At 42.3% G+C, this 12,610-nt stretch overlaps 1 protein-coding gene across 50 annotated transcripts in view; it reads right to left on the bottom strand.

Moving 5' to 3' along the window:
• Positions 1–12,610, bottom strand: part of MYBPC1 (myosin binding protein C1) — a 134,367-nt gene that overhangs the window by 38,976 nt on the left and 82,781 nt on the right. For all 50 annotated transcript variants that reach the window (XM_044280691.1, XM_044280646.1, XM_044280647.1 and 47 more), the window contains 8 exons: positions 12,012–12,178; positions 11,616–11,778; positions 8,530–8,636; positions 8,311–8,447; positions 8,009–8,168; positions 7,170–7,274; positions 6,768–6,956; positions 1,363–1,497 (listed from right to left, as the gene is read on the bottom strand). In XM_044280691.1, coding sequence (XP_044136626.1) covers positions 1,363–1,497; positions 6,768–6,956; positions 7,170–7,274; positions 8,009–8,168; positions 8,311–8,447; positions 8,530–8,636; positions 11,616–11,778; positions 12,012–12,178 — 1,163 coding nt within the window. The remainder of the gene's footprint in view (positions 1–1,362; positions 1,498–6,767; positions 6,957–7,169; positions 7,275–8,008; positions 8,169–8,310; positions 8,448–8,529; positions 8,637–11,615; positions 11,779–12,011; positions 12,179–12,610) is intronic.

The following is a 12,610-nucleotide window of genomic DNA, read 5'->3' as shown; positions in this document are numbered from 1 at the left end:
ATGACCATTGTATGTTGAAAATGTATCCTGAGGCCATTGTATCTTGAGGGATCACTGTATTTAGATCCACAATCATGAAGTGTGTGAGGGAAAGAGACAAGACATTCTAGAATAACAAACATTGTATCTACCGCATGCTCCTAACCACTGTCAGTATTACTTTTCCAGCAAAATGTGCAAGCCATTTTCTTGCAGTCTATTCAAAGCACTTACCTGACATAAAACCGATGATATAGACGTATCAATCAATTTAAAAAGATTAATGATTATATTAAGACATTGTTGGACAATGCTAAAAGTTAAAGTGGTATTAGTCTGTAACTATTTACAATATGCATTCAGGGAAATTATCACTAAGGCTACCCTTCTTAAATTTGCCATTCATTAGTTTGTGTACTACACAGTCGAGTCACATTATTATGACCACTTATTACTTTTAACGTTGGTAGCGTGTAACTTATGAAGGGATTTACAAGTCATGACTTAGCTTGGATGATTGGCTACTGGGGCAAGCGTGGCAATATTTCTGAAACTGAGCAGCTTGTGATATGTTGGGGTGCTGCCAGTGTGGTAGGGGGCTACTAGATGTGTGTCTAAAACAACAGTTCAGCTAACCCTACGGCAGAGAGATGGCAACTGCACCTATGCTAACGAAGTTGCATCTGCAGAAAATACTTACATTTTTGTGGCAGTATCAGAATTGGACCTCCACTTATTGGCAAAGGGTTGCTTTCTCCAATGAGTCACGTTTTCTGCTTCATTGAACAGATGGGTGTTGGCATGTCAGGGAAGAAACATTGGAGGCAAAAACCCTGAAAGAACACACGCTGGTGGTGGCACCGTTATGGTCTGGAGAATATTTTCAAGGCATTCTCTGGGCATGTTGAAGGCACTCTCAACCGATTTGGTTATGAATCCATTCTTGCAGATCACGTATACCATACATACTGATTGTTTTCTTTGGGGAGGTTAAGATCTTCCAGCAACACAATGCGACATGTCACATGGCTAGAAATGTCCACCATAGTTGGAAAAGCATCACCAAGACTTCCAATTACTACCAAGGCCCCTAATTCCACAGATTTGAACCCAATTGAGAATCTGTGGGACCCTTTTGATCATCATGTTCACCCTCTGGATCCTCTTCCACGCAATCTCCAGCAGCTGTGGGATGCATTGAGTCAGCATGGCTCCAGATACCTGTGATTACCTACCAGGACCTTATTTAGTCACTCCTAGCCCGTGTAGCTGCTGTCCATGCTGCACAAAGCAGTTACTCTGGATATTAGCTGGTGGTCATAATAATGTGACTCGACTGTGTACAAGGTGTATGGATAAAAATTGCAAGTGTTGTATACTTACCGCCTTCAAAACAGTACTCAATGACATAGCCATCCAAACCTGCAGCGCCAATGTGGTCCGGGGGACGCCATTTCATTGTCACTGTGTTGTCAGTTACTCCATCTACTGTTAGCATAGTGGGAGCACTTGTGACAGCTAGAAAGAAACCAATGAAAAAAGAGCAATATTGTCTATTTGTATAGGAAACATATGCTGTAGAGTTACTACTGACTTGTATCTGCCTAGTAAACTGATCCTCTTCTCCATTTTCATGGAGAAATTCAATTAGATTAATATATTCATGACAGGTATTGTTAGTGATAACAGATAGCACTGCATAAACCTTTATAAAACCATTATAGAGAGAAAACAATGAATATAATGTATGCATTTTTGTAAAGTGTATTGTTTTTCACCTCAGTTGGTAACATATTAAAGGGGTTAGATATTTAGATACTGGTGGCCTATTCTCAGGACAGGGCATCAATATCAGATTAATGAGGGACCAACACTCGTCACTGGGCACCCCCAAAATTAGCTTTTTCAGACAGCTGTCAGGGGCGTAGCTAATCGCTCATGGGCCCTGGTGCAAGAGTTCAGCTTGGGCCCCCTGTCACTCAGTGCTTTGTGGCCATGGGCAGGGGAGCACATTGCCTTTCTGCCTGAGATAAAACTTTAAATGGCACCCCCCCATGCCAAATTCTCAACCTAACCCCTTCACTCCAGCCCTACTGTTGAAGACATACTTGGAAAACATTACCTACAGCTCTACGAAATATACAGGGTAACAGAGCAGTTGAGGAAGGTTGGATGGGCCAAACGCATCCTTTTTTATCTTTGATTATCTTCTGAAATAAAGAATATACCTTATTGAAACACTGAGCGTTTGCTGGGATTCTTCTGACATAGACCCCCATATCAGACCTCAGATCTGACCCTCATTAGACCTCCATGTCAGACCCCCGCACCAGACCTCAGGTCAGCTCCCCCTTTAGACCTCAATGTCAACCTCCACATCAGACTTCAGATCAGATCTCCATGTCAGACCCCCCATATCTGACCTCAGATCAGACCCTCATTAGACCTCCATGTCAGATGCCCATATCAGATCAGATTTTAAAATAATAAAATTAACTTACCTCTCCTGCTCCGCTGCCACTCTCCACACTAGCATCCTCTCTGCCAGTCGCACTTCAGGCTTGTGCTGCACTGTCACCTGACACCGTGCAACCAATAATGTCATTAACCCCAAACCCTTGGAATGCCAAATTACTAGCGAATTATGGTGGGGGGTTAGTTTATCTAATAATTGTTAATAGCACTTCTGGGTGTTGATTTTACAGTGGCTATGTTACCTGCAGGCACATAAGAAATCAGATGGTGGCTCTGGCTGCCGAACAATCTGCTTGCTCATGATCAACAGTGATGGCCAGTTTGCAGTGTTCGCCCGCGAACACATGCGAGCTGCCATCTTAACTCACAAGTCCGGGGAGGCACAGGCCTTACCTGTGCCTGTGTGCGAGCCAGTCTGAAATGAAATGCGGTCTCCTGGTGCAGGAAGTTCCAAGAACAGCCCGATGAAGGCCCCCGGAGGCTGTTCTTGGAACTCATGGTGACCGCATTTCATTTCAGACTGAAATAGAAATTTGTAATAATCTGTTGTAGAAAAATGAATAGTGTAATCAGCTCGCATCAAAGTTTGTGTAAGGAAAAAGGTAAATCCATTCTTATCATCTGCAGTCAGAGACAGACCCACTTGTTACCATCTTGATTGAAATCTGCTGAGCCTCTCCTCCCGCCTTGCTCAGTGTCTTCACTTTTATTAACTAAACAAAAAGTGTAAAAGGGGCTGGCCCAAGACAAGGATACAGGAAGTGATGACATACAGGAAGTGATGACATAGGAAGACAAGCATTTAGAATAACATAGCCAGCTCACAAACACATGTATACAATACAGGAAGTGATGACATAGGAAGACAAGCATTTAGATACAATAATCTCCCATTTCCACCGGAGCAAACTTTATCCAGCTTTGCTCAGTGATCAATGCCAGATAAAGTTACTATGATCCACATGCAGGTTTATTTACAGGACAAGGTCATTATCTCCAGCGGCTGATCAGGCGCACTAGAGACAACAAACACACGTTCCTTTTGTTTATATTGTTCTCTTAACAAATGCATCCACGCCAAGCCAATAAATCCGCGTCTTGCGCAGGGGCCCTAGCCAGCGGCAATACATGAGCCAACAAAACCCTGCTCTGCTGAACACATCAGTCTCCCCCGGCCCACAGCCCAGTGCTTAGCACATGGACCATTCACCAATGGAGACTCCTGCGCCCAGCAGCTGTGACAGGACATACACGGGAAGATATCCACTCCAATGGTTTACCCTGACACTGAGAGACATGATGACAATACACAATATATCAAATACACATCCTAATAAAATTTCCACAACAAGACCGGCTCACGCACAGGCACAGGTAAGGACTTACCTGTGCCTCACCGGACTTGTCAGTTAAGATGGCAGCTCGCATGTGTTCGCGGGTGAACACTGCGAACTGGCCATCGCTGATGACCAATACAGTGTAATACTACATGTTTATATACAGAGCACTGACAGGTTCATAACCTCACTTAGGCTTTTAGAGTGTAACTGTTATTCATGTTTTTTTTTCTTAAATGTGTAGGGCAAGTCAAGTGATTCTGATTATTTTTACCACATACTTTGTTTGTTTTATACACATCAGTGGTGAGCGCTCACAGTGTATGTGTGATATGTATTGCTGACTAATCACACAACCATATTTTTTTGTCTGCATCCAATCCAAATTTTTTGCAGATGGTGGACCCATTCATTTCAAATGAGTAGCAAAAAATGCGAACAGCACATCCCTTTGTCCATACCGAAGTCCCGCATAAATATACAACATGTCCTATTAGGGTCCATTCACATGTCCGTATCCATAGTGCATTGCGGATCCGCAATACACCCGGCCGGCACCACCATAGAAATGCCTATTCTAGGACATGTTCTATTTTTTTTCGGAGCCGCGGACCAGAAGATCGGCGGCGGGCTCCGGGAATGCGGATGCGGACAGCACACTGTGTGCTGTCCGCATCCATTCCTGCCCAATAGAGAATGAATGGGTCCGCACCCGTTCCGCAATTTGCGGAACGGATGCGGACCCATTATTACGGACGTGTGAATGGAGCCTTATTGTTCATTTTGTGGACAAGAATAGGCGTTGTTATAATGGGTCTGGGGAAAAAAACGGATGCAACATGGACGTCACACAGACGTCATCTGTATCTTCTGCAGATCTACATTTTGCAGACTGCAAAATACATACGATTGTGTGAATGCACCCTAATTAGCCCCCAGGAGAGGCAGTTTTGTAATAGAATCACTTGACTTGCCCTACATATTTATGAAAAAAGACACCAATAAAGTAAAGTTTTAAAACATCTATAATACACATGAGGAAGGTAGTATTGTGGGAATACAGTATTTCTTGCCTTGAGGGCCAATTTGAGAGATGGGAACATGTGGATAAATCCCTGAAACCATACTATTCCTGATTAGCCACCATCTACTGAGGTCACAAGCATGTATACTTAAATACATACCGTACATGCAGGCATGAGAAGCCACACATGCCTCCCCTTCTCCTGTGTCACCTGTTGTCTGCTGTCAGCTTGCTTCCTCAGACTTCTCTTCCAGTTCTGACCCCTTCTATCAGGAAGTAGATGGAGACTCCCTGCCCATGCCGAGCTGCATGCAGTGACAGGAGACTAGCAGACCTGTTGAGGTCCAGCTGACAACTGGAAAGTCATCAACCAGTCGGAAAGTCAGCCACCAGTCATCCTATGTTGAGGGCTCCTGCTCTGAAAAGTTATGCTGGGAGTGTGGGATGGGCACAACTACTGGAGCTCAGAAGCAGGTCTCATGACCAGAGGGGGCAAGGTAACAGTCGCTATAGAAGAGGAGACTGCAGCGCACCGGACTGGATGCAGACATCTTCTTTGATGGCTAATGTCTTCTTTTACAGAGCATCCAGTCCTCCAGCCCGTATTTATCAACTCTGGTGCACCCTTAAGGGGAAAATGTGAAGTGCACTGTGCGCCACTGGCAAGGAGGGCCCTGTGGGCCCCCCGGCTTAGGGGCCCAGTAGCAATTGCGACCCCTATAGTTATGCCACTGGCTGCTGTATACCGGTGTTGTAATCTGCACAGTGTACAGAGCCTTCCATCCACTGTATAGTTAGCCAATGGCTGCTTGAAACTGCTGATCAGTGGAGGTACAGGGCATCGGCCTCCCAGTGGTCTGATATTGATGACCTGTGCTGAGAATAGGTAATCAGTATCTATGTCCTGGAAAACTCCTTTACTACCAGACATGATACCTTTGTGTAGAGTTGGGAAAAGGATTTAGTAAGTGATGATGAAGCCACTTATACTGTATAACACTGTATTATATAAGTAGCTGTATCAACAGTAACTTTTTCCACAGTCACAAATCTGTCATTTGATCCCCATTTGCTCCTTAGCTTCTAAGGCTACTTTCACACTTGCTTTCCGTTTGTAAGATCCGTCCGGGGCTCTCACAAGCGGCACAAAACTGATCAGTTTTGCCCTAATTCATTCTGAATAGAAAAGGATCTGCTCCGAATGCATCAGTTTGCATCAGTTCAGTTACCATTCTGCTCTGGAGGTGGACACCATAACGCTGACCGCCTGACGAAACTGAGCCAAACGGATCAGTCCTGGCACACATTGTAAGCCAATGGGGACGTATCTGTTTTCTCTGACACAATCTGGTACAATAGAAAACGGATCTGTCTCCTATTGACTTTCAATGGAGTTCATGACGGATCCGTCTTGGCTATGTTACAGATAATACAAACGCATCCGTTCATGACGGATGCATGCGGTTGTATTATTGTAACGGAAGCGTTTTTGCAGATCCATGGCGGATCTGCAAAAAAAAGCTAGTGTGAAAGTGGCCTTACTAGTGACTCTCATCTTTAGACAGTTCTCTGTTGCTAGAAGCAAGTGAGCAAAATCTTACAGAATCTTGAATGGCAAATCTCAGCAAAAATGAATTCATTTGAGCATTGTGAATTAAACTCCTCGCTGTTAGCAGAGGCGGACTGATGAGATTTATCTGGGAGACAGAGAGAAATTGTATACTACTGTGGCTGCCCAGCTTTAACATCTCATCACCCCCATACATAAAAAGATTCCAAAGATAAACCTGCACAGTAATATGTAACTGGCCTGTTGGGACGTAAACGACTTTCCACGCGGCAGTAGCCCACAAATTGTAGCATATACTCAAGTTGTAACAGAACATCAGTTTTAGAAATATTTCTAAGTACTGCATAGTATGTTGTACTGTTTCTTTAGTACAGATACCTACCCAGTGGAACAAAGGGCTTGGAGGGCATGCTTGGTTTAGAAATTCCTATAGAGTTGACAGCAAAGATCCGGACTTCATAAGCAACACCTTCAATCATTTTTTTGGGTTCAAAGTTTGTTTCTTTACATAGTTCAAAATTCAGCCTCATCCATCTGGAGCTCTGTTTCTTCTTTCTTTCAATAAAGTATCCTAGAAAATAAATTATCATTCGTTTTGTTTCTTGTAAAATATTCCAAAATAATCAGCAATTTATATTGATGAGTAATATTCTTACAATGTTCTATGAAATATGCACAGTATTTTTGGTATAGCTGATGTATGTAGTTATGTCAGATGCAGGTAAATGTTAATATTCCGCACTTGGAACCATACAAATGAGAATTGGGGTACATTTTAACTCACCCAGAAGTGGGCATCCTCCATCATATAATGGTGGGTCCCATTTCATAGTGCACCAATCCTCCCCGACCTCTGTTACATCTGGAGCTAAGGGGGCATCCGGGATGTCTAAAAAAAAGTGACAGACATTGTATTAGCAATATACAAATAAATATTATTAAAAAAAATACACAGTATGGAGATGCAGTGTTATACCGAGGGACGTAGCTAAAGGCTCATGGGCCCTGGTGCAAGAGTTCAACTCCCCCCCCCTCCACCCCTTCCCCAGTGCTTTGTGGCCAGGGGCATGGAATCACATAGCCTTCGTGCTGCCCGAGACAAAAATTGAAACACCATCGCCAATGCCAAATTCTTGACCTTTCTCCTTCCCTCCAGCCAGAGATGTAACTTGAACAGCATGCACTTTCTATAATACCAGTGTCTTCTTATGTGGCACAGGGGTCTTTGTGCCCCCTCAGGCTCCTGGGCTTGATAGTGAATGCTACCTCTGCATCCCCTATAGCTACGCCCCTGGTTATGCCCATCAGCAGATTAGTTGGTGAACTGAATCTACAATTAATAAAATCCACGGCCAGATGTTGTCTAATATTTGGAGTGGAGTTCATACTATGGAATGTGATCTGCAGTGAAAATCATCAGCTTTTCCACAACGTCGTGAGCATGGTGCAGATTTGAAAATCCACATACAGTACTTCCTTATCAAAAATCCACAGCAATTCCAAAGGGTGCCAGTTTGTGATTTTTTAGGAGTTGGTGAATAAAAATTGGCAAATGGTATGGTCCAACAGTCTGCTAAAATTATACTGTACATTACAATATTACTTTGAATGATTTTAACTTACCAACAACCTTAATTTTGATGTGAGCTACAGCTTCTCCAGCTTCATTTTTTACCATCATCCTATATACTCCGGTATCGTCTTTCTCTGCAGAGTCAATGACTAGGAGCCCATGATCAGAGTATGACTCTGCCCTGATACGACCGCTCAGATCTGTGATCCACTAATGAGATATATTAAGACAGAATATTACAAAATGTACTGTAGGTACTGTGTTGGAAAATACTTCACTGCATAGTATAAAAGCTCATCAGACCGTGCACATCTATTGTATGTTAGCAACAAGAGTTGGAGACACAATTTACCTTGTCTCCTCTGCTCCAAATAATTTTAGGCGCCGGTTCTCCAGTTACAGGCACCTCAAGCCTCAGCTTTGTTCCTGCTACAACCACCACAGTGTTATCAGGGTAATTCAGAGTATCAAAATGGATTTTTGGAGGATCTGTAAAGAAATTACCAGTTAGGAAACCTGACTTCCATGTTTTCATTTCAAATTTGTCCAGTAAGTAGTTGTGTATTCTTACCGATAACATGTACATTGGCTGGAATATTGATTAAATAAAGATCTGGAACGAACGCATAGTCCCCTTCATCTTCCACTAGACAATGTGGTATTACTAATCTGTGAGTCCTGTGCAAATTAAAAAAGAAACACTAGTTTTTTGCTTTAGAAGTTATTTTTGCGTTTCTCTTTCGGTTATTGATGGTGCTCAATTAATGTGAGTGGGCTTGTACATCCATTTAAACCCAATGGGGTACATTTATCAATGTATTTGTGCAAGTTATCTAGCCCAAATACATTGAACATTGAGTCAGAGAAAGTGGGCACTGCTTGTATGGTGTGCCAGTAATAATCAGTCCCCCAGTATGTAGTTTGCCATGATTTGTTATGAAGAGCTAGTTTTAATTGAAGCACAAGATTTGCTTGGTCATTTGGTGGCCTTTAAATATGTTGGAAAATAACATTGGTGAACTCTTAGGCCCCTTTCACACGGGCGAGATATCCGCGCGGGTGCAATGCGTGAGGTGAACGCATTGCACCGGCACTGAATCCAGACCCATTCATTTCAATGGGGCTGTGCACATAAGCGGTGATTTTCACGCATCACTTGTGCATTGCGTGAAAATTGCAGCATGCTCTATATTGTGTGTTTTTCACTATATTGTGTGTTTTTCATAGAATGGGGCTGCGTGAAAATCTCAAGCATCCGCAAGCAAGTGCGGATGCGGTGCGATTTTCACGCATAGTTGCTATTCACTGTATTATTTTCCCTTATGACATGGTTATGAGGGAAAACAATAGCATTCTTTAATACAAAATGCTTAGTAGAAGGTCAATTAACGATTACAAATAAAATAAAAAATTAACTCACCTCCTCAAATTGATCGCGTAGCTGCTGGTCTCCTGTTCTTTCTTCAGGGCCTTTAACCCTGAATTGACCTTCTACTAAGCATTCTGTATTAAGGATGCTATTATTTTCCCTTATAACCATGTTATAAAGGAAAATAGTGAAATTTACAGAATACTGAAACCAAACCTGAACTTCTGTGAAGAAGTCCAGGTACCAAACATGTCTGCCGTTTTTTTACTGCCCCCATACAATTTAAGGAGACAGTTTTTAACATCTATTTTTCAGTGGCCACTCATCCCTGTGGAAGGCACTATCATCCATCCTTGCAGATCATATACACTCATAGTTGGTTATTGTCTTCCCTGAGACAGAGAGGACCTTCGGGCAGGACAATGTGAAAAGTTCGACGTTGGTTGGAAGAGCATGACTAATAATTCCAAGTACTACCCTGGCCCACTAATTTCCCAGACTTGAACCCAATTGAGCATGTTTGGGACCACCCGATAATCATGTTCTTTCTATGAATCCTAACCCCCACACCCTCCAGCAGTTGTGGGATGCTCTGCATTCAGTGTAGTTCCAGATACCTGTGATGACCTACCAGGACCTTATTGAGTCCCTCCCAGTCCGTCTAAACTGCTGTCTGTTCTGCACCTGGTCACTCTGGATATTAGCTAGTGGTGAATATTCGAATCGTGAATTTTAATCGCGAATATCGCCACTTCGAGAATTCGCAAATATTTAGAATATAGTGCTACATATTCGTATTTGCGAATAGTAATGATTGCGAATATTCAAATCGCTAATTTATCGTGAATTTATTGCGAATATCAGCACTTAGCAACATCCCTAGCAACCAATAGGAAAGTTGCCTACCCCTTAGCGCAATATTCTAATGGGGAATATATAACATTGTCAATTTTCGCAATCAAGTAAATAATGACTGGAGATCACAAATTCTCAAATTTGCAAATTTATGGCGAATAGTCAGCCAAAAATTAGCAAAATATTGCGAATTCGAATATTGCCTATGCTGCTCATCAGTGATGGTCAGTTTGCAATGTTCGCCTGCGAACACATGCGGGCTGCCATCTTGACTCACAAGTCTGGCGATGCACAGGTAAGCCCTTATCTGTGCTGCGAGCCGGTCTGAAATTAAATGCGGTCACCGGGAGCAGGCAGTTCCGAGAACAGCCCGATTAAGGCCCCCGGTGGCTGTTCTCGGAACTGCCTGCTCCCGGTGAGCGTATTTGTTTCAGACCGGCTCGCGGCACAGGCACAGGTAAGGGCTTACTTGTGCATCGCTGGACTTGTGCGTCAAGATAGCAGTCCGCATGTGTTTGCAGGCGAACACTGCGAACTGGCCATCACTGCTGCTCATCACTACTCACCAGCTGAAACCGTCACCGTCATGCCCCATTCATGTGAAACTATATACTGTATAATGTATATCAAAATCAATTTTTTTTGCAGTTTTCCCCAAATCAAACTAAAAATAAAAAATTACTTAAAACATAGTAAAAAAAAAAGCCCTATTTGTCACATAAAAAACAAATGTAAAAACAATTTTGGTGGTCCAACAAATAAAAAAGTTGCAACTGGTGATAAGTGAACTTGTGTTCTACAAGTTCGAGTTTGGGCTTCATGTTTTATTACAATTCCGTTATGGATTCCATTGCCACAGGCCAAAAGGGAATTCTATGACGGAATACATAACGGATGCCTTTAAGAGGCATTCCGTCATAATAGAAGTCTATGGGCCGCATAACTGCTCAGTCTGGTTCCGTTATACACAAGTTTGCTCATCCCTAGTTACAACTGTTAAACCACCAACTGTGCTAAAGCAGGGATTTATTCTTATAAATCCCTGCTATTTCTAGGCTTAGGAGTCCAGTGGGTGGTCCTACTCAGTGATTGACAGTTATCTCTACATACCAGGGAAGTCTCTTAGTTACTAAGACCACCCACCGGACTCCTAAGAGTAAAAATAACAGAGATTTATATGACTAAAATACATGCTAAATGAATCTTTTCCCAAACAACGATATATTAATCAGCTAAACTCCTCCTGCTCTATAACATGCTGTTATGCTGCATTTTCTTAGAGAGAGGTTCCCTTTAAACCTGTATCATGAAGGTTTATATCATACCTCAGCCAAAACATTAAAAAGAAAAAAAGTTATACAAGATTTTGTGTAAAATGATTATACGTCAACCAATTAAAGAATCATTGATACAGCTCTGTTATGTGATCTCACCTTCCCTTATGAAATATTTTCACACGTTCACCACCATGGACGAGCTGCCCATTTCTGTACCATCTTCCAGGCACAACCTCAGAGATTTCACACTTCAGATGGATTTCCTTGCCAAGATTCACAGTCATATCAGTCAGAGGCTGTAATATCTTCAGTGGTCGCACTTTAACAAAAAACAGACATTTTCTAAGAAATAAGTATACATTAGGTGTCACTGCGGGTCTCTGCTTACATAGTATTAGAGATTAGATCTACAATTTTACATTAATGATATCAGTCTATAGTTGGTTGCATACAGTATATGTGATACAAAAAGAAACGGCGACAAACAAGGCATCAGTGACACATAAGAGATTGTAAAGCAGAAGACAGGAGACATCAAAGACAAGCCCTTACGGTCCACTTGGAGTTGTGCTGCTGATTGACCTCCTGTGGTCATCACAGAATAGGTGGCTGAATCTCCTCGGTCTGCCTCATCTATAATCAGTATGTGCTTTTTACCATCCACCTTCAGCCTGTATCTTGATCTAGGCTCGTTGGTGATCTCCACACCATTTTTAAACCTGGAAAATAGAAATGATACTTGTGCCACTTAAATATGTACAACAGTATCCTGAGAACTAGTGACTTGAGAGATCTCAAATGTATTAGGATCTTTTCACGTAGTATTTCTCTTCATGCTGGGGAACTCTCTTCACATTTGACATATGTGCCAGGAAAAAGCAAGGCTTTATTACACAAGGCTATATTACACTAAGGACAACATAAAACAGTATTTATGCTTTTACTATACCTCATCACCTTATACCTGATCACATTGTGTAAAGCTATAGTATTATGTATACACTCTTCTATGGGTAAAGTATGACACTGGTAAATGTTCACTCCATGGCACTTTATGTAGATACCCTGTAGAAGTATTAAGTGTTTGGTACTACTATATGGCACTATAGGGTTACATTTTGTAGGCACAGTATCGCACTATTATTAGGGCA

This window comes from Bufo gargarizans, chromosome 2, assembly GCF_014858855.1.
Source record: "Bufo gargarizans isolate SCDJY-AF-19 chromosome 2, ASM1485885v1, whole genome shotgun sequence".
In the NCBI taxonomy this organism is placed as follows: domain Eukaryota; kingdom Metazoa; phylum Chordata; class Amphibia; order Anura; family Bufonidae; genus Bufo; species Bufo gargarizans.
The sequence above is the reverse complement of the archived record's forward strand: the minus strand, read 5'-3'. Positions and strand labels throughout refer to the sequence as shown.